The sequence below is a fragment of the Eulemur rufifrons genome, chromosome 28 (genome assembly GCF_041146395.1).
Source record: "Eulemur rufifrons isolate Redbay chromosome 28, OSU_ERuf_1, whole genome shotgun sequence".
Taxonomy (NCBI): Eukaryota; Metazoa; Chordata; class Mammalia; order Primates; family Lemuridae; genus Eulemur; species Eulemur rufifrons.
In genome coordinates, this window is record NC_091010.1 from 41,421,865 (window position 1) to 41,442,810 (window position 20,946).

The 20,946-nt window shown below is 43.9% G+C and overlaps 1 protein-coding gene across 1 annotated transcript; it reads left to right on the forward strand.

Moving 5' to 3' along the window:
- Positions 1-14,526: 14,526 nt before the first annotated feature.
- HHEX (hematopoietically expressed homeobox) lies at positions 14,527-20,456 on the forward strand. Its single transcript, XM_069459946.1, has 4 exons — positions 14,527-14,923; positions 17,016-17,194; positions 17,424-17,474; positions 19,320-20,456. Exons 1-4 carry the CDS (start codon positions 14,560-14,562, stop codon positions 19,539-19,541), a joined length of 816 nt encoding a protein of 271 aa, XP_069316047.1. The 5' UTR covers positions 14,527-14,559; the 3' UTR covers positions 19,542-20,456.
- The last annotated feature ends 490 nt before the right edge of the window (positions 20,457-20,946 follow it).

Genomic DNA, 20,946 nt, shown 5'->3' on the forward strand with positions numbered 1-20,946 from the left:
AATGGGTTTGGAGAGCCCCCCAAAACAGCATTCTTTGAGAACTGTCATTATTTGGTCTGACAATTCCCTGGAAGCCTCCGCTGACAAGACTTGCCTTTATTTGACCTGATTCAGACTTGCTCGGTGAGAACAGCCTTTTACCTGGAGACATTTGTTGAAAATAATCAGTAGTGGCCAGGTGTGGTGGCTCATGCCTGTAATCCCACCTCTCTGGGAGGCCAGGAGTTCGAGACCAGTCTAGGCAAAATAGCAAGACCCCCCCCCATCTCTACCAAAATAATAATAATAATAATAACAATAATCAGCTGAGTGGTGTCTTGTGCCTATAGTCCTAGCTACTTGGAAGGCTGAGGTGGGAGGATTTCTCGAGCCCAGAAGTTGAAGAATGCAGTGAGCTATGATCATGCCACTGCACTCCAGCCTGGGAGTGAGACCTGAGAGTGAGACAGAGTGAGACCATGTCTCTTAAAAAAAGTAAAAACTTAAAAATTAAAAAAAAAAATAATTGTAGCAATGGTTAGCATTACAGCTTCCTTAGGCAGTGATAAAAGTTGAGGCAAAGAATAAGGTGACCAAAAACACATTAAAAGAAGAGCTGAGGAATGAGATGTCCACAGGAGGCTTCCCAAATTGCTGACATATTCATGGGCATCTAGAAGGCCATGCACACCCATGGGCCTATGTGCGTGCCCAAATTCATGAACATGCCCAGGAAAGACCAAAGAAGGTCCTAAATTCTCACATCTGGCTGACTTTGAGACACTGAAAAAACACAGTGAAGATTAAGCTACCATTTTTAATTGCCTGCATGAGTGTGAAGGTGTGTGCCAACACACACACACACACACTCGTGCACACACACACAGCCTTTTGACAGTAGCTGGGAGACTTATAAGATTCAGCCATTTAAATAAATATCTAATCATTAGCTGACCACTAAGCTAACCAAACAGAGACTTCAGTGTTCACATATGAAAAAGAATACAGACTTTACAGAGTAGTTCAGAAAAATCACTAAACAAACAACATCAACAAGTCCGGGGGAGGCAGAAGAATGTGATTTCCAGAGTTGCCATATTGGGTTTTTTTTTTTTTTTTTTTTGAGACAGAGTCTCACTCTGTTGCCCAGGCTAGAGTGAGTGCCGTGGCGTCAGCCTAGCTCACAGCAACCTCAAACTCCTGGGCTCAAGCGATCCTCCTGTCTCAGCCTCCTGAGTAGCTGGGACTACAGGCATGCACCACCATGCCCGGCTAATTTTTTTCTATATATATTTTTAGCTGTCCATATAATTTCTTTCTATTTTTAGTAGAGATGGGGTCTCGCTCTTGCTCAGGCTGGTCTCGAACTCCTGAGCTCAAACGATCCGCCCACCTCGGCCTCCCAGAGTGCTAGGATTACAGGCGTGAGCCACCTCGCCCGGCCCAGAGTTGCCATATTGTATCATTAGAAATGCCAAATTTTGTATAAAAAATTATGACAAAAGCAAAGAAAGAAAGTATGGTCCTTGTACAGGAAAATAGCAATCTCCAGAAACTATCCTTGAGGAAATCTAGATCTTAGACTTATTAGACAGAGAATTTAAATCAATTATTTTAAATGTGTTCAAAGAGCTAAAGAAAGCCATGTTTCAATAAGAAAAGCATGAGAGCAATGTCTCACCAAATAGAGAATAACAAAAAAGAAGTGGAAATGATAAAGAACCAGATAGAAATTTCAGAGTTGAAAAATATACTAACTGAAATAAAAAATTCACTAGAGGGACTGAAGAGCATATTTGATCAAGCAAAACAGTCAGCAGCTTGAAGATAGATCAATTGAGATTATCTAGTCTGAAGAACAGAAAGAAAGAACAAACAAAAATGAATAGAGAGCATCAGGAACCTGTGGGACATTGTTAAGTATATCAACATACATATAATGAGAGTCCTAGGAGAAGAGGAGAGAAAGTGACAGCAAGAATATTTGACGAAACAAGGCCGGGCGCGGTGGCTCACGCCTGTAATCCTAGCACTCTGGGAGGCCGAGGTGGGCGGATCGTTTGAGCTCAGGAGTTCGAGACCAGCCTGAGCAAGAGCGAGACCCCATCTCTACTAAAAATAGAAAGAAATTATATGAACAGCTAAAAATATATATAGAAAAAATTAGCCGGGCATGGTGGCACATGCCTGTAGTCCCAGCTACTCGGGAGGCTGAGACAGGAGGATCGCTTGAGCTCAGGAGTTTGAGGTTGCTGTGAGCTAGGCTAACGCCACGGCACTCACTCTAGCCTGGGCAACAGAGTGAGACTCTGTCTCAAAAAAAAAAAAAAAAAAAAAAGAATATTTGACGAAACAATTGATAAAAACTTCCCAAATTAGCTGAAAAAAATCAATCTATTAATACATATCTAAGATGTCCAAAGAACTGCAAGTAGGAGCCCTTTCAGTCCTTTGAGTTTCTAGCACCTCTGTTTTTAGGTGCATCCATATTTAGAATTGCTATACTTCTTAGTGAATTGATATCTTTATTATGTAATGTTCCTTCCTCTTTATCCTTGGTAATATTCCTTATTCTAAAGTCAACTTTGATATTAATATAGACACACCAGCTTTCTTTCTCTCTCTCGCTCTCTCTTTTTTTTTTAAGAGATGGGTCTTGCTATGTTGCCTAGGCTGGAGTGCAATGACTATTCACAGGTGCAATCATAGTGCACTGCAGCTTCCAACTCCTGGGCTTAAGCCTCCCAAGTAACTGGGACTACAGCAGCACTGCACCCAGCTCCCAGCTTTCTTTTGATCAGTGCTTAAGAGTGGGGCTTTCTCAGTGATTTTTTTCCTCCTTCTGGTAGCCAAACTCTGCTTGTTTCTTTAGTAGTTTCTAGACTCTCCCATCTAGAAGTTTTTTGGTTTTTATCTTTATCACAGTCACAATGGTCTTCAGCTGTTCCCTGGGAGCCACAAGGTGTGCTGCCCTTCCCCCTAGGGCTTTTGTCTATAAGAAAAAAGGTTCTGGGCAGAGCTTCAGACCTTTCCTGTAGTAGTGGCTGTTCCCCTTCTCCCCAGCTTGCACCATGGATGGAGGGTTCTCTAGCCTCCCACCCTGCCTCCAATCTTTCTTAAGCACCTAATAAAGTCCATGGAGAAGAGCCTGCTAGTGGGTACAACCTCCAGTTGAGTCTGCAGCTCCCAGGGAGTCTATACTTTCATGCTGGTTCACATGGAGCCTTTGGCAACTGGTTAAAAACCTCAGCAGAATTCTTACCCACTTGCATGGTAGCCGGTCTCCCCCTCCCAAGCTCTGACATGTCAGCCATTGCTCATTCTGTCCCTCTTTGGAAGGGCTTATCTTTCCCTAGAGTACATAGCCGTTCTGATGCCTTAGCTCTCAATGGGTTCAAGAAAAGTTATGACTCTAGTTTATCTAGTTTTTTCTTGTTGGGTGGAAACAATGCTCTTTTTGGCTTTCTGCATCCCAGGTGGGAGTGAAATCAGCATGGCCTATCATTAACATTTTCTAACTTGTTAGACATATAGTGGAACTACTTTGAAGAGAGATTTTTTTCCAATGTGTATCTGTTTTGTTCCTATTTCACTTTTCTTAAACAAAAATTGTTATTTGTCTATTTACCATATCTTCTAGCTCTTTGCCAGCTAAAAGCCTTTCCCAGTCTTTATGGTCACTTTCCATTTCTTCAAAGTACACTTGCCCAGTGTGTACTTGAAAGGACCTACGAAAATAAGCATTTGATTTGATATCCTGGTAGATCTAACCTAACCTTATTCAAAAGCTTTTGTTTTGAAGGAAACGTAAAACCGTTCTGTTCTGCCTTGGTTTGGCAGATTAACTAAGGAAGCAAGTGGCTTTTGCTCAGCACGAGCACCAGCAGCAGGTCCCACTTGGAACGTTTTTCCCCTAAAGAGAAGGAGACAGACGAGAAACTGGTAGAACCATTTTATAAACGTTCTATTAGAAATATTATTTTAAAGGGCTGTTGTCATTCTTTCACTGAATTAAAGATCACTTAGCTGGTTGTATAACTTACAATGAGGATAGTAAAAATAAAATCAAGCTATCCTTTTAGAATGACTCTAATTTTTCCTTTTATCAATGGGACTAGATCATGAATTGAAAAGGCTAATAATCTTTTCTTGACTTTTCTATAAAGACAAATAATGGGCCTATTTCATACCCTTTGTATGGAAATGTTATCAATCACTTATTTAAAATAAAGTATTAGATAATGGAAATATTTTAGTAAATGGAGTTTGAAATAACTTATAGTGTAATTTTTATGCCTTTTCAAATAAAAGGGGGTAGAAATCAAATTTAACATGGTACTAAATGATTAATAATTTTTCACATGCTATATTTATATATTATGTATATACTTATGTGCTTGATTATAATAGGTAACATATGCTTGCATATATATATATTTAGATTTAATAAAGCAACTTTACTCTTTTGTTTTTTCTTTTTCTATTGTGAAGACTTCCTGTTTTTCACCTTAATATCCTAGACCAGCAAGGTGCGCACCCAAGGAACAAAGTGATAGGTATGAACTTCTGGTTTACAAATAGGCTCTGGCACATGTTACCATTGCTGACTCAATAGCAAAGACTTGTGGAACCACAAAAAGCCCTTACTTGTTTAAGAATCATATCTGAGATTAAATCCTTGCTTTGCTATTTATTAGCTCTGGGCCTTTGGACAAGTTATTTAACCTCTCTAGGCCTATTTCCTCACCTGTAAAATGGAGTTCTTATCTATCAGCTAACCTCTCAAAATGCAGCCAAAGGTTCTTAGGCTCCCAGCCTTGAGGGTATATAACAAGGTTGAAAATAATGAGCCTATCGTCATTTTGTGGCTGGTCTTCCATCAGCTCCGAGGCTGGAACTCTTTATGTGACATCCTTCCTCTCTACCTCCACAATCATTGCTCCTGAAGACCCTGAAAGAGAAGAGTCACGCAAACAAACTCTGGCTCAGTGCCATGAGCCATTAAAGTTTAGGAGATGCTGCTTTTCATCCTGACACTTGTCACCATCACTACTGCTGTTGCTGTCACCATAGCAACGCCACAGTAAACATGGTGATTATTCTTGCTCTTGTCCATATTCTTTGCCCTCATTCCCTCTGGGGAATTCTTACATATTCCACTCCACCCAGATGTTTGCCTTATCATTCAGAGAAACAGAACTGACTCTTTCTCCCTAGAAACCCAGAGAGCCCCTTATACTCAGAGTTGGGCTTTCAGCCTATAACTCCCACCTTCTCTCTTAGCAGGGACCTTTCTTTGATACTTCCTAACTCTATGACCTTGGGCAAGGCATTGACTCTTTCTTAGCCTTTGTTTTTTATTGCTGTTTTGTTTTGGGGAAAAAAAAAAACCCACAAAAAAAGCCAGGCTAATAATCATACCTATTAATATAACCTATGGTTGTGAAGATTAAATGACCTACTGCCTTTACAATTTAGAGTACCATGCCTGGTCCAGTAAGTTCTCAACTTCTTTCTATTTGAGGGGAGTAGAATAAATTTTGCCTAGTCCAGAAAAATAGCTGTAAAAATCTTTCCTTCTGCCAAGCTGAAAGGCAAACAATCTTTGGTTGATTTGTTTTTTTAACTTCATAAATTATACAAATGCCATGGATTCAATGTGTCCTACAAAGCTCATGGGTTGGAAACTTAATGCCCAGTACAGTGTTGAGAGGCAGGACCCGGAGAGATGATTAGATCATAAGAGCTCTGCCCTCACGAATGAATTAATGTTATTTCAGGGGTGGGTTCATTATTGTGAGAGTGGGCTTGTTATAAAAACGAGTTCAGCCCTCTCTTGCTCTTTTGCACCCTCTCCCTTATCCCACGGGATGATGCAGCAAGAAAGCCCTTGCTAGATGCTGGCAACTTGGTATGGGATTTCCCAGGCTCCAGAGCCGTGAGCTAAATAAATTTCTTTTTATAAAATTGCCAGTCTGTGATATTCTGTTTTAGCAACACAAACAAAAACAGCAAAATACTATTGTGCATGACTTATGTGGAGGAAAAACAAAAATTGACGGCAGGGGCAGAGCTATACATTTCCTAAATCTTTGCTAGTTCCTTCTGGGTTTCCTGTCTCGATTACTGCTATCTCCAACCACTCAGTCACTCAAGCTAAAAAGGGAAGAGCCACACTGGAGACAGGCAAGGGGGAAGGCAAAGGGACGAAGGGATTGAATGCTTGAAGTGGGAGTAGCTTAAAGGAGGAAAGGAGAAGAGGGTGAGTGCCCAGGTCGATTTGGGGGGCTGAACTTAATGAAATAGGGTATTGAGTCATACAGTATGTGGTCTTTTGTGTCTAGCTTCTTTTGAAAACAATTGTTTTCAAAGTTCACCCCTGTTGTAGCATGTATAAGAACTGCACTCCTTTTTATTACCAAATAATATTCCATTTTATGAAAGGATATACCACATTTTACCTATCCATTCATCACCTGATGAACATTTGGGTTGTTCCACTTCAGCTATTACGAATAATTATGCTGTGAACATTTGTGAACAAGTTTTGTGTGGACCTATATTTTCATTTCTTGGGTATATTCCTAGAAGTAGAATTACTGGGTGAGACGGTACTCTATATTTAACCTTTTTAGGAACTGCCAGACTGTTTTTCAAAATAGCTGCTTCATTTTAGATTGCCACCAGCAAAGTAGGAGTGTTCCAAATCTTCACATCCTCATCAACACTTTAAAAAAAAAATGTATTATAGCTATCTCAGTGGGTGTGAAGTGGTATCTCATTGTGGTTTTGATTTGCATTTCCCTGATGGCTAATGATGTTGAGCATCTTTTCATGTGCTTATTGGCCATCTTAATGTCTTCTTTGGAGAAATGTCTAGTCAGATCTTTTGCCAGTTTAAAGCATTGTGTGCTCTTTTTATTATTGAGTTCTTCATCACTTTTTAAATTGAGCAAATAATATCATAAGCTTTACTTAAAGCTCCATGGTCAGTAAAATTCACTCATATTACAGTATAATGATATGCACATTGTAGTATGTAAAATGTGGAAAGAAAACATCACTAAAGTGATGTTATGGTGCCTATTGTCCATGTATTTCAGGGCTCTGATCCCGGGCATAACATGGACAAAGAATGTCTATTTGATCAGATTAGTATTTCGTAAGTTAGTAAAGCACTGAAACACTAGTTAATTAGATTTTGTCAAAGATTAAATAAAATATAATAAAATGACTTGGTATATAATTTAATAAATGATTCAGTCATCCCAACAGTTGAAGGTAATAAAACTTTTAGTGTAAGTATAAATAGAACCAAGTTGTTATAATAAAATCCATTGATGCCTTCAAGCTATAGCTAATTTCAAATTTTACCTCTAAATATATTCAAATATTAAAAAGAAGTTTCAAAAATTTACCTAAATTTCTACTAGATAAATTCGAGGTGAGAACCACCTTCTCTTCTCACAAAATCTGGTCTTTTGCACAATAGTGATGACTAAAATAAATGGTGCCAAATTTTTGGAGAAAGTCTTGTTTAATTCAGAATATAATTAAAATCTCATGTAGCTTTATTGGTTTTAGTATCCAGCAGAGAAAAAATATTGAAACTCCAAGAGATTTTGAATTAAATAGCTACAACAGTTTTGTTTTATTAGTTCTGACTGTGTGAAAAAAAATCATAAGGACAACTTTGGAAAAATCTAGTTCTTTTCGGGCCCCAAATGACTTTTAAAACAATAAAACAAACTATAAAACCTACACAAGTGATATTAAAAATTATGTTGTTCAATAAATGTGACATTCACAAATGTGGTTGTAATTTTTCTTTAACTGTAGCGAAGTGAACATGGATCTGAGGATTGGATTTAGAAAAGGTAGTGTTACATAGCTTAACAGAATTAAGTGCTTCAATTTGCTGGTGAGGATTATGTAGCTGAGTTGGAATGTTGTATCAATGCCTTTTAAGATCTCCATCCGCTTCCTAGAGTCTGTGGTTAAATCAAAGGGATGATGCTTCCTTTATTAGAGATCATTTAATAATTCTATATTAGTGATTATTTCCCTAGCATTTTAATATTTAGTTTTGGAAGGTTTATAGATTTAGATCTTTTTGGCTGGTGGCCGGGTCACGCACAGAGTAAACCAGTACCATAAACTCATACTATTTCTGAAGATGGGGAGTGAAGGCTGGCTAGTGATTTATTGTGAGGGTGTTAAACGAATTGGAGTAATTATCTCCCTTACTCGCTAGGTGGAAGGGGCAGGAAAAAGGAGAAAAACAAAAATGAGAGGGAAACATTTTATGAGAAAAATAATAAGTGAAGTTATCTGCTTAGTTCACTGAGGTCCCAGTCTTTGAAGACCCAAACATAACTTTTGAAGTCACATTTGGATTTCAGATAATAACCGTCCTTTCCTTGTCTCCAGAGCCTGTCCTTGGAACACAGAAGAGCACACTGAATTCATCAGACCAGTGATGAGAATAATGACCAGTGGAGTCGGGACAATGTCAGAACTGACTCACGGAGGGACCAATGATGCCCAAACAACCCTCTACTGGTGGTTTCCAGAGGCAAGGCACTACCTGGAATTGTATGCACACTTAAGAAACAATTCAAAAATTTCACCTTTTATAAAAAATAAAAGGGCTTTCATTTTTTAACTTGTAAAATCATATTTTTCCAGTTTTTATATTGACAAATTCTAAACCTATAGAAAAGCTGGAACTACAGTACAATGAACACCTGTATACTTTTCACCTAAACTCAGTTTTCTGTATAGGCCCATCTTGTTTTATTGCACTTCCCTTTATTGTGCTTCAGAGATGCTGTGTTTTTTTTTACAAATTTAAGGTTTGTGGTGACCTGGAGTTGAATAAGTCTATCAGCAGCATTTTTTTGAACAGCATGTGCTCACTTCGTGTCTCTGTGTCTCATTTTGGTAATTCTCATGCTGTTTCAAACTTTTTCATTATATCTGTTATGGTGATCTGTGACCAGTGATTTTTGATGTTACTATTGTAACTGTTTTGGGGCACCACAAGCTGCCCACACAAGATGGCAACCTTCATCGATAATGTGTGTGTTCTGACTGCTCCACTGACCGGCTGGTGGTCTCCGTCTTTCTCCCTCTCCTTGGGACTTCCTATGCCCTGACACATGACAATATTGAAATCAGGCCAATTAGCAACCATACAATGGCCTCTAAGTGTTCAAGTGAAAGGAAGAGTCGCAGTTATCTCACTTGCAGTCAAAAGTTAGAAATCATTAAGCTTAGTGAGCATGCCGAAAGCTGAGATAGGGTGAAAGCTAGGCATCTTGGGCCAACAGTTGGCCAAGTTGTGAATGCAAAGGAAAAGTTCTTGAAGGAAATTAAAAGTGCTACTCCAGTGAACACAGGAATAAGAAAGTGAAATAACCTTATTGCTCTTCTGGAGAAAGCAGGTTGGATAGAAGTTCAAACCAGCCACAACAGTCCCTTAAGCCAAAGCGTAATCCTGGGCAAGGATGGCCTCAACTCTCTTTGATTCTGTGAAGGCTGAGAGAGGCGAGGAAGCTGCAGGAGAAGTGATGGAAGCTAGCAGAGGTTGGTTCATGAGGTTTAAGGAAAGAAGCCGTCTCCATAACATAATAGTGCAAGGTGAAGCAGCAAGTGCTGATGGAGAAGCTGCAGCAAGTTACCCAGATCTAAGATCACTGATGAGGGTGGCAACGCTAAACAACAGATTTTCAACGTAGAGGAAACAGCCTTCTATTGGAAGAAAATGCTATCTAGTACTTTCATAGCTAGAGCCTGGCTTCAAAGCCTCGAAGGACAGGCTGACTCTCTTGTTAGGTGCCAATCCAGCTGGCAATTTTAAGTTGAAGCCAATGCTCATTGACGACTCCCAAAATCCTAGGGTCCTTGAGAATTATGCTGAATCTACTCTGCCTGTGCTCTATAAATGGAACAACAAAGCCTGGATGAAAGCACATCTGTTGACAGCAGGGTTCACTGAATTATTTAAGCCCACTGTTGAGACCTACTGCTTAGAAAAAAAAAAAAGATTCCCTTTAAAATATTACTGCTCATTGACAATGCACCTGATCACCCAAGAGCTCTGATAGAGATGTACAAGGAAATGAATGTTGTTTTCACGCCTGATAATACAATATCCATTCTGCAGCCCATGGATCAAGAAATAATTTTGACTTTCAAGTCTTAGAAATACATTTTGGAAGGCTGTAGCTACTATAGATAGTGATTCCTCTGACGGATGTGGGCAAAGTCAATTGAAAACCTTCTGCAAAAATTCACCATTCTAGATGCCATTAAGAACATTCACGATTCATGGAAGGAGGTCACAATATCATCATTAACAGGAGTTTGGAAGAAGTTGATTCTAACCCTCATGGATGGTTCTGAGGGGTTCAAGCCTTCACTGGAAGAAGTAACTGCAGATGTGGTGGAAATAGCAAGAGAACGACATGAAGATGTGGCTGAATTGCTGTACTCTCATGACAAAACTTGAATGGATAAAGAACTGCTTCTTTTTTTTTTTTGAGACAAGGTCTCACTCTGTTGCCCAGGCCAGACTGCAGTGGCATCATCATAGCTCATTGCAACCTCAAACTCCCGAACTCCAGGGGATCCTCCTGCCTCAGCCTCCCAAGTAGCTGAGACTACAGGTATGTGCCACCACACCTGGCTAATTTTTTAGTTTTTGTTGAGACACGGTCTTGCTAGTGCCAAGGCTGGTCTCAAACTCCTGACCTCAAGCAATCCTCCCTCCTTGCCCTCCCAAAGTGCTAGGTTTATAGGTGTGAGCCATTGTGCCTGGCCAGGAGAATTGCTTCTTATAGATGAACAAAGAAAGTGGTTTCTTGAGATGGAATCTACTTCTGGTGAAGATGCTGTGAACATTGTTGAAATGACAACAAAGGATTTCGAATATTACATAATGTAGTTGATAAAGCAGCAGGGTTTGAGAGGACTGACGCAATTTGGAAATAAGTTCTACTGTGGGTAAAATGCTATAAAACAGCATCACATGCCATGGAGAAATCTTCTGTGAAAGGATAACAACTTCATTGTTGTCTTCTTTAAGAAATTGCCACAGCCACCTCAACCTTCAGCAATCACCACCCTGATCAGTCAGCAGCCATCAACACTGAGGCAAGACTCTACCAGCAAAATGGTTATGAATTGCTGAAGGCTCAGATGACAGTTAGCTGGCATAATGTGGTGGTCTGGAACTGAACCTGCACTGTCTCCCTCTTTATATATACGTATATGTAAATATACATAGATGTGTGTATATGTATATATGTATGTACATGTGTGCACATGTGTGTGTATACTGAACTATTTGAAAGTTGCAGATATGATGACCCATCACCCCTAAATACTTTAGCTTGCATCTCCCAAGAACAAGGACATTTTCCAATATAACCTAAAATACCAATCCTAAAATTTTCCAATATAACCTAAAATACCAAATATCACATCTAACAGATTTTTTTTTTTTTTGAGACAGCGTCTTGCTCTGTTGCCCAGGCTAGAGTGCAGTGGCGTCATCATAGCTCACTGCAACCTCAAACTCCTGGGCTCAAGTGATCTTCCTGCCTCAGCCTCCCGAGCAGCTGGGACTACAGGTGTGCACCACCAAGGTTGGCTAATTTTCCTATTTTTTATAGAGACAGGGTCTTGCTCTTGCTCAGGCTGGTATCAAACTCCTGGCCTCAAGCAATCCTCCCACCCTGGCCTCCCAAAATGATAGGATTACAGGCATTAGCCACCACACCCAGCATTTAAAATTTTTTTTATTAAGAGACAGGGTTTTGCTCTGTTGCCCAGGCTGGAGAGCAGTGGTTGGATCATAGCTTATTGCAGCCTCGAACTCCTGGGCTCAAATGATCCTCCCACCTTAGCCTCCCAAGCTGGGACTACAGGCAGGTGCCACCACACCCAGCTAAGGAGATTAATTTAACAATGCCACGTAACATATACTTCCTATTTAGTTTTCCCCCAATACTCCCTAAAATATCTTTTATAGTATTTTTAAAATCCAGAACCCAATTAATTGGGATGATACTATGAGACCTTGTGAAAATCCCCATCCTCAACATTTCATCCATTAGTTATGGTGTCCAATGATTCTTTCTTTCTTGAATTATTATTTTTTTATTTTATCAATTTGGCAACATCTGTTAGCTGGCATTCTTCCAGCTTTCCCATCCCCCACATCTTTCTCTCTTTGAGTAACATTACACACTTGCGAATTGTTATATTCAAAGTGGTATAACCCCTAATGTATTTTTTTTTTTTTTTTGAGACAGAGTCCCACTCTGTTGCCCAGGCTAGAGTGCCGTGGCATCAGCCTAGCTCACAGCAACCTCAAACTCCTGGACTTAAGCGATCCTTCTGCCTCAGCCTCCCGAGTAGCTGGGACTACAGGCATGTGTTACCATGCCCGGCTAATTTTTTTCTATATATTTTTAGTTGTCCAGCTAATTTCTTTCTATTTTTTTAGTAGAGACAGGGTCTCGCTCTTGCTCAGGCTGGTCTCATGTATTTTTTAAGCTTAAATCACCCTGAATTTGGCCAATGGAAGCCCTTTCAAGGTCGTTCTGTTTTCTCTTCAGGGTTTCTGGCACAGGATGTCTTTGAGCTCTCACCTTGTATTTTTCTTGCCCTAGACCTAAAATCAACCACTTCTTCAAGCACATACTTATACTATGAAAGGTCATACGTCCATATGGTTCAATTATCCAAATATTAAAAAGGTATTTCCCTCCAACCCCACCCCGTCTGCACAGACAGGCAAAGTTATTACTTTTTTGTTATCCTTCCAGAGATAGTTTATGTAACAGAGCAAACACAGAGATATATTCTTACCCACCCCTAATGCTTTAACTCAAATGATAGCATATTACAATTCTGAGTCTGTCTGTACTAGTAGCTCTTGTCTGTCATTAGATTCTGAAAGATGCCGATGACCCTACTCCCAAAAGATCAGGGAACTTTAGGCCAAGTCCCAAATGTTTCAGATGAGAAAAGCTCAGGGAAGGTAACTTGACCAAAGTTGTATTAGTTAACAACACTCACATGCTGTTCTCTAGACTTGGATTGTTCCTTCCTCTCACCCTAGGCTTGTTGACACCTACTCATCTGTAAAACATCACTCCCTTGGGGAAGATTTTCCCTTCCTTAATGTCCCCAAACTAGGTGATGTCCCCTTGTTATAAGGTTTCAGATCATTATGCACATCTCCTTCCTAGCACATACATGTCACTGTGTTGAAATGTGTTTCTTGCCTCCGTGAGAAGAGGGACTACATCTGTCTTGTTCACTGCTGGCACACAGTAGCTGCTCAACAAAAATGTGCAAGTGAAACTCGAACCCAGGCGGTCCAGCTCCCAGTCCACGCCTCTTCCTACCGCAGTCCCGCTGCCTTTGCAGAAATAGTCCCAACTTGAAAATTTAATTTCTCAATAGAAAAAGCTGGGAAATCTTTCCATTTCCACCATTAATGGAAGACCTTAACAGCTCACCGCGAGGTGTGACGACCGCAGGAGGGCGTCAATCAAGAAAATGCCCCCTTGCCCCAGAGGCGAGTGGAGCCGCACGGAGCGGAGGCCACACGAGCCAGCGCCACAGCTTCAATAGAAAACATGTGCAAAACCGGGTACCGGGCTGCACGCAGCTGCGACTCCCAGGGCCTGGGGAGAGAGAGGGGACGTGGAGCAGCTCCCATTGGATTGAAGATTGCATAGCCTCTGCTCGGTGCCGTAGGACCCGGGCCTCCCCTAGATTCCTGTCCGGAGCGGCTTCTGCCACCATCCTCAGGGAAGTGGCTGCGTCCAGGGTCCCCAAATGAAATGGGGTGGAGCGGCCAAGAGTGTGGAGCACCTGAACTCTGGTCGTCCGCACCCCTCTGGGACGCAGCTAAGGGTCGTGGATCTTTCTCCTTGGAGCAGCCCTAGGAGCGCAGGGCACTCTCCGCTATGAGCTCGGGAGGCGCCTGGGGAAACAGCCAGTGCGACCGTTACTCCAGAAAGCGCACCAAGCAGGGACGGTTCTCTCAGGTCGGCGAAGATGCGGCCCCGCTGCTTCTCGCCTGGGGCCGGCTGCCGCCACCCTGGGCCCGGGCCTGGACAGTGTCCCCGCACTTCGGCATACGTGCCTCCCGGCTGGGGCTAGGCGGCTTGAGTCCGCGCCGCAGGCAGCTGCTTTCCGCGCGCCTCCCCCGACGGACGAGGCCCCGGGATTCTCTCGAGGACGTCCCCAGCCAGGGTGCCTGGAGAACCGAACGGCGACGGCGCCTGAGGTCGGCGACGGCGCAGGGTCCCTGGAGCCCAGGAGCGAGTGCGTCCCGGGGGCGGGGAGCTCGGCCGGCGGGGCGGGCTGGGGTGGGGGCGGGAGGCGGCTCCTGGGGCCCGCGCCATTGGCCGCAGGGCCGGGCGGCAGGAAGGGGCCAGCGAACGCGGCCCCACCCCGCGGCCGGCGGAGCCTATCGCCGGGAGCGCGGAGCGCGGATAAATGTAGCGCCGCGGCGCGGGCCGGCAGCTCTCCGAGGGGCCGGAGCGCAGCGGAGCCATGCAGTACCCGCACCCCGGGCCGGCGGCGGCGGGCGCCGTTGGGGTGCCGCTGTATGCGCCCACGCCGCTGCTGCAGCCCGCGCACCCGACGCCGTTCTACATCGAGGACATCCTGGGCCGGGGGCCCGCCGCGCCCACGCCCACCCCCACGCTGCCGTCCCCCAACTCCTCCTTCACCAGCCTCGTGTCCTCCTACCGGACCCCGGTGTACGAGCCCACGCCGATCCACCCCGCCTTCTCGCACCACTCCGCCGCCGCGCTGGCCGCCGCCTACGGACCCGGCGGCTTCGGGGGCCCTCTGTACCCCTTTCCGCGGACGGTGAACGACTACACGCATGCCCTGCTCCGCCACGACCCCCTGGGTAAGGCGGCCGGGGTCACGGCGGGGCCGAGCTGGGGCAACAGCGAGGAAGGCGCCACCCGGCAGGTGGCAGCGCCTGGGAGGCGGAGGGGGCGGAGGGGGAGGCAATAGAAAGTTGTGGCAAAAGCGATTGAAAAGCGGCTCTCGGGTGCGCGCGGGGTCGGGAGGCGCAGGCCTGGCGGCGCGCGGCCGATGCTGACCGCACAGTGACTCAGATTGGTTTTTCTGCACCTTGCAGGCGTCGGGGCGCGCGGGCCGGGGAGACCTCGGGCGCCGACGCCGGGTCTGGCGGCCGAGGGCAGCCGTGGGCCGCGCGTGTCGCCGGGGTGGGGCCCCCGTGGCGGGAGGAACAGGGAAGGGGGTGTCGCGGCGCCCCGGGCCGTCCCCTGTGAGGCAGGGATAGCTGCTGGGCCCGGGTGGTTATGGGGCTGGACCTGGTTCAACAAGCTTGTGCAGTGAAAGAGCCTGACCCTTTCCGTTCATACAGGAAACCTTGAGTTCTCGATAGGAGTAAATCTGGTTTCAGAAGCTGTTAAGTGCTTTCCTGGCTGCATGAAGCAGACCCTTCCCCCGGAGTAGTGTACGCTGCTGATTATTTTATCGACATCCTCAATACAGACAAATTCAGGAAACACTCGACTTCTGATAGCCGGGATCCGTTTTTCTGATATTGTTCATTTCCTCTGTGTGGGATGTGACTTATGGCAGCTAAAATAACCAGTTGCTTCCTATTTTTTTTTTTTTCGAGGGTGTTTTGCACCAGTCTGAAGCCTGACGCAAGCAAAATCTCGAAAAAACAATGCTAGCTTTCAAAGCGTTCAGGCGCAGGCCTGCGGACCCACGGACGGACGGACCGACACCTCTTTGGAGTAGGAAGCTGCAGACCCTGGGCGCCAGTTAGGAAGGGAAGCGCGGACACACTGGGCATTTAGTACTTGCGGGGCTTGTCCCGTCAGTGTGCGGCCTAACAAATAAGTCACCCGTGGTCCGCTCTGTAGGCGACCCTTGGCACCTTCGGGGTCTGAAGCCCTAGGGTAAATAAGGAAACGGGGCGCCTCCAGAGTTTTAAATTAACTCTGTTATTGACAGCTTCAGTAGGGACCCTGGAGACAATTAACATTTTAATTAACATTTTAATATCATCATTATTATGACGCAGCCTCTAGCTCAGTCCTCCCCTTCCCTTCTCACCGTTAGAGGGGTTGGAGGGGGGATTATATTTTAGTTCTTTTTTTTTTAAGTTATATTTTTTATTCCAGCCTCGAGGGTTTCATTGCGCGGCCCAGCATGGCCCTGATCGCCCGTTGGGGCTGGAGCCGGACCCTCTGCCGAGCCGGGCCTGGGGCGAACGTTTTCACAGAGCGCGCCCTGGGTTTCCTTGGGTTACTGCCGGGACCGCGCAGGAGGAAGCAAAGGGTTTTTCGAGATAGACCAACAGGAAACACATTGACGGAAATGTTGCCATAGCCCACGGGGTGGCTTTAACTGGCCGCCCCCGCGGGCCGGGTGTGAAATCAGAGGAGGCCGCAGCGCCCTCCGGCCAGGATTGGAGGCTCCTCGCGGGGGCGCGCAGGCCCAAGTGCTTCCCGAGGAGCCAGGCCTTGGCAGTGTAACAGCCCCGCTCCTCCCCAGCACGCACACACCAGGGCATTTGGAAAGTGCGGTTCTCCAAGGGAGAAGACCTAGAGGTGCAAAAAGTTGTGTATAAATTCGACAGCTGGTGAAAGAAAGTCATGGTATTTTAAGCCCAGCCTGTAGTGAGCATTCTTTGGGGGATGAAAAGATTTGCGTGTTTGCACATAGCTATATAGGTGTGATGATTTTGTGTGTGTCATAAGTGTTAAAGGGTGGTCTGTGTGCATATGCAGTGTAGGTGTGTGACTTTGGGTGTTTGTGTGTGTTGTGTCTCTAGGTATGTGTGTGTATTGGTGGGAGTGTGCTGGGTCCATGTATGGATCAGTGTATGTGAACGTGTCTGGTTGGGTGGCCTCCTGCATACCCTCTCCCCCTTTGTAACCCTGGGGCCAGGCAGGTCTGGGGTCTGACCAGGCCACCCCAGCACCAGGGTCAACCTCTGCTCTTCCTGCCCGCAGGCAAACCCCTGCTTTGGAGCCCCTTCTTGCAGAGACCTCTGCATAAGAGGAAAGGCGGCCAGGTGAGGTTCTCCAACGACCAGACCATCGAGCTGGAGAAAAAGTTCGAGACCCAGAAATACCTCTCCCCGCCCGAGAGGAAGCGTCTGGCCAAGATGCTGCAGCTCAGTGAGAGACAGGTGGGCGCACCCCGTGGGGCCGGGGCCTCTTCCGGGGAAAGGCTTCTGGGGCAGGGGTCGCCAGGCCGAGGAGAGACGAGGAACCACCGTGCGCTCCAGCACGTCCCGACGCGCTGTCCAGCCGGTGGAGAACTCTTCCACTCCACAGCCCCCATCCGCTTCTCCCCTCATCCCCAAGTCCCTCGGGATGCTGGGCTCGTGGCAAATTTTCTTCCTCTCTTTTCTGCAGGTGAAAACCTGGTTTCAGAATCGACGTGCTAAATGGAGACGACTAAAACAGGTATGGACATGGTTCTGTTTCTATGGAAATAAATATTTTTTATCATGTTATCTCAATGCGAGGCTGTTATGGGTTGTATGCAAAAGTCATTTGAGAGACTATTTAACCTCTTCACCTTGATTAAAAAGGCAAATAGTCTTGCTGAAATTCAGGATGAGTTGCTCAGGTGGCAGTAATGCTAAAAGCACCTAATGCAGTTCCTATATCAATTATGCTTGGGTTTTCACACACAGGCTAGTAAAACTCCTAGCTAATTGTTTTATAAATCCCATATGTTGTTTATCTAATTAACGCAGGAAAGATAAAGTAATTGACAGTAAATGACTTAAGCAGTTATCTTTGGGAGAAAATTGTTTCTTTTATTTACACAGCCATAATAAAACCAGGCAGTACTCAAGGGTAAATATAAGGAAACAAACACCTTTAAGCTTGTTTGCACTGTTTTTTAGAAGAATTAAATATCAAAGAGTTTAAAAATTATTTTCTGTCTAATGCTAGTTCCTAAAATGAAATATAAAACGTGAGAAAATATCCAAGCCTGTTTGGAAAGTAGCTTAAACTTTCTAACAGTCTTTCTTCCAATGACCTTGTTATGCAACATGTGATAAAAAGTAAAGGCTAACAATAATTCAGCTTTTAAAGAAGCTCTATTGACGTAAAGCTAAAGATTCATTTTTGATGTCCTACTCTTGAGTATGGTTCTCCAAAGTTGTCTGACAGTTTCTAAATTGTCATTTGCCAATGCATATATTTTATAATAAAATATTTTAAAACAATGAGTGGGGAAATTTAAAGCAATGTAGATTTTAAAATTTATTGAGGATTAGTTTTTCATTAAAAACAAGATGGTATCCCAAAGAAAGAACACTTTGAAACAGAAAATAAAATTCCTGTAATTTCATTACTGTGACAAAATTTAATATTTGCAGATTCCCTGTCCATTTCTGACCTTGTACATCTATTTGTTACATAATTATATGCCTAGTGAATATATTATTCTATAGTCTTGTTTTTTAAAAAAAACTTAGTATATTGTAATGTTCCTAAGTAGTGTTTCTGTCCATTTTAGGCAAGCACAGGATCAAAAATTCACTGACTCATTTGGTTCTTGGTCAAAGGCTTGACTTTAGTTTATGTAAAATAGGACTTTTAGAATAGTGGTTTCTATGTACTGTGGGAATATTTTCTAGAAATTTACCCCAGATTTTATGTAAACTGTAGTTAATTGTCTCCCTTCTCAGTTGGCAACATTTCTTCCAGTTCTGCACTTTTTCTTTGCCATGATTTTGCATGTAAATGTTTATAAATTGACTCCAGAAAATGAATGAAAAAGGATCCACTCTAATAATTTTAAAAACTTTCTTTTTAATTCATTTAGCATTCTTATTCTTAAAATTTCTAGAAGACCTGTTAGTTGGTAAGATTTAAAATATTTAAAGAAAGAAGATAGGGTATATCAGTACTGATCTGATTTTCTTTCCCCCTTAAACTTTTAAGAATATTGAAACAATGGGTCTGTGTTAAGTAACCGGAATTGGTGTTCAATTGATATAATACATTTACACTTATACTCTTGACTGATTCTTATCTGGCAAGCGTGTAATCTTTCTCTGATGTGATAAGAACTGTTCTCTTCTTTGTCTGATGTGATAGGAACTTTTCTGTTTTTCCAAAGTGAGAAAGAAGCACAAGAATGTATTTTCTGAATAAAAAGGTTATAGCTGAAAACACTTGATAAACTAAAAATTAAAAAGATAGGGCAGGATGAAAAGACATTTTGATTTATGCCTCTCACCTCTGTATTTCATGATCCTACCAATCTCCATTTTCATTTCCTTTATTCAGGAGAACCCTCAAAGCAATAAAAAAGAAGAATTAGAAAGTTTGGACAATCCCTGCGACCAGAGGCAAGACTTGCCCAGTGAGCAGAATAAAGGTGCTGCTTTGGATAGCTCTCAGTGTTCGCCCTCCCCTGCCTCCCAGGAAGACCTTGAATCAGAGATTTCAGAGGATTCAGATCAGGAAGTGGACATTGAAGGCGATAAAGGCTATTTTAATGCTGGATGATGACCACTGGCATTGGCATGGACTCAGGAATGACATTTTGCTACAGAAAATCTTCATAGAAGAACTGGAAAGCTATATGAGAAAGGGAACTAATTTTCTGATGTTCTGCAAACCTAAAATATTTGGTGTGTACTGGGTAATTAAGAAACCCACATTGAAATCTTAATTTTGACTTTAGGTTGTTTTGATAAAGTGACTTTTTTTTTTTTTTAACAAAGCCTCTGTGTCACTTGAATAAAGTGACTTTAACTCACAGTGGTTAAATTCGCCCCCTTTTAAAAAAAAGTAAGTTGTTACTTCTATTTATAAAAAGTAATTTTGAACTGTTGTTAAATTTTAAATTATAACTTTAAAGGTTTTAATAGGATCTTCTCAAATGACTTTTCTGTAATCCGTATCTACATCTCACTTAATGGAAAAACAAAGGGGCACCCCAAATCCAGAGGTATGCCTTGGAAAAGGGGCCCACATTTCAGGCAGCCTTGGAATATTTTAAAAGGAGACATTCTTTAGTTTTATATGACACTCTTACACTGTTGCCTTAAATCCAAAACCATTTCAGAGCTCTTGAATTGGTGATGTGTATTCTTTTTGTCAGAGGGAGAGATGGAGGGGTGGCTAGAGAGATACGATAAGAATCTTAAATGCTTGTTTTGCACTGTCACTTAGTACCTGTTTGACCAAGGTGTTAAGGGGATAGTACAGTCCAAACAGAAACTGACTCATCGATGACTAAAATTAATCTCAGATGAACTATAGAAGTCGCAGGCTAATTAAATGTAAGTAGAGTGTAGATACTGTGCTTTATCTCAATGTTTATAACGTGTGTAAATAGAATTGTTCCCTGTAAAAAAAAAATGGCCAATTTTTTTTAAACGAGTAATTTGTCTATAAAATAAATCCGTCCGTGGGACGACTGACCTCATCGGACGTCTTTCTTTGATTTTTAAAAATCCTGACACATCTTTTCCTAAAGCGCCTCCAGGGTGCCTGGTGCGGTGCTGGGCGCTGGATCTCGCTGGGGCTCTTGCTCTCGGCGTCCCGGGAGCCCGGTTCTGGGCGCGGCCGGCGGGTGGGCGGCTGGAACGTGGTCTGGGGCCTTTGCCGGGGTGGGGTGGGGCTGGGGGGCGGACCCCGAGCCGGGCAGGTTCGAGCCCCGGGCGTGCCAGGCGGCGGGAGGAGCCCGGGCGGAGGCCGGCTGCGCTGCAGAGCGCGGGGCCGCCAGGGCCCCATCGATTCGCCTGAGCCTCTGCGCTGGCCGGGGCCGCCGTCCTTGACCGGCGTGAGTCAACACCGCGTCATACCCCGGTGGCCGAGGCTCAGGAGCCGGCTCCGCGCGGCGGGGCCCGGGCCGGGGGGATCCGCATGGGGGGATGGGGGGACCCTGGCTGGGAGCAGCGGGGAG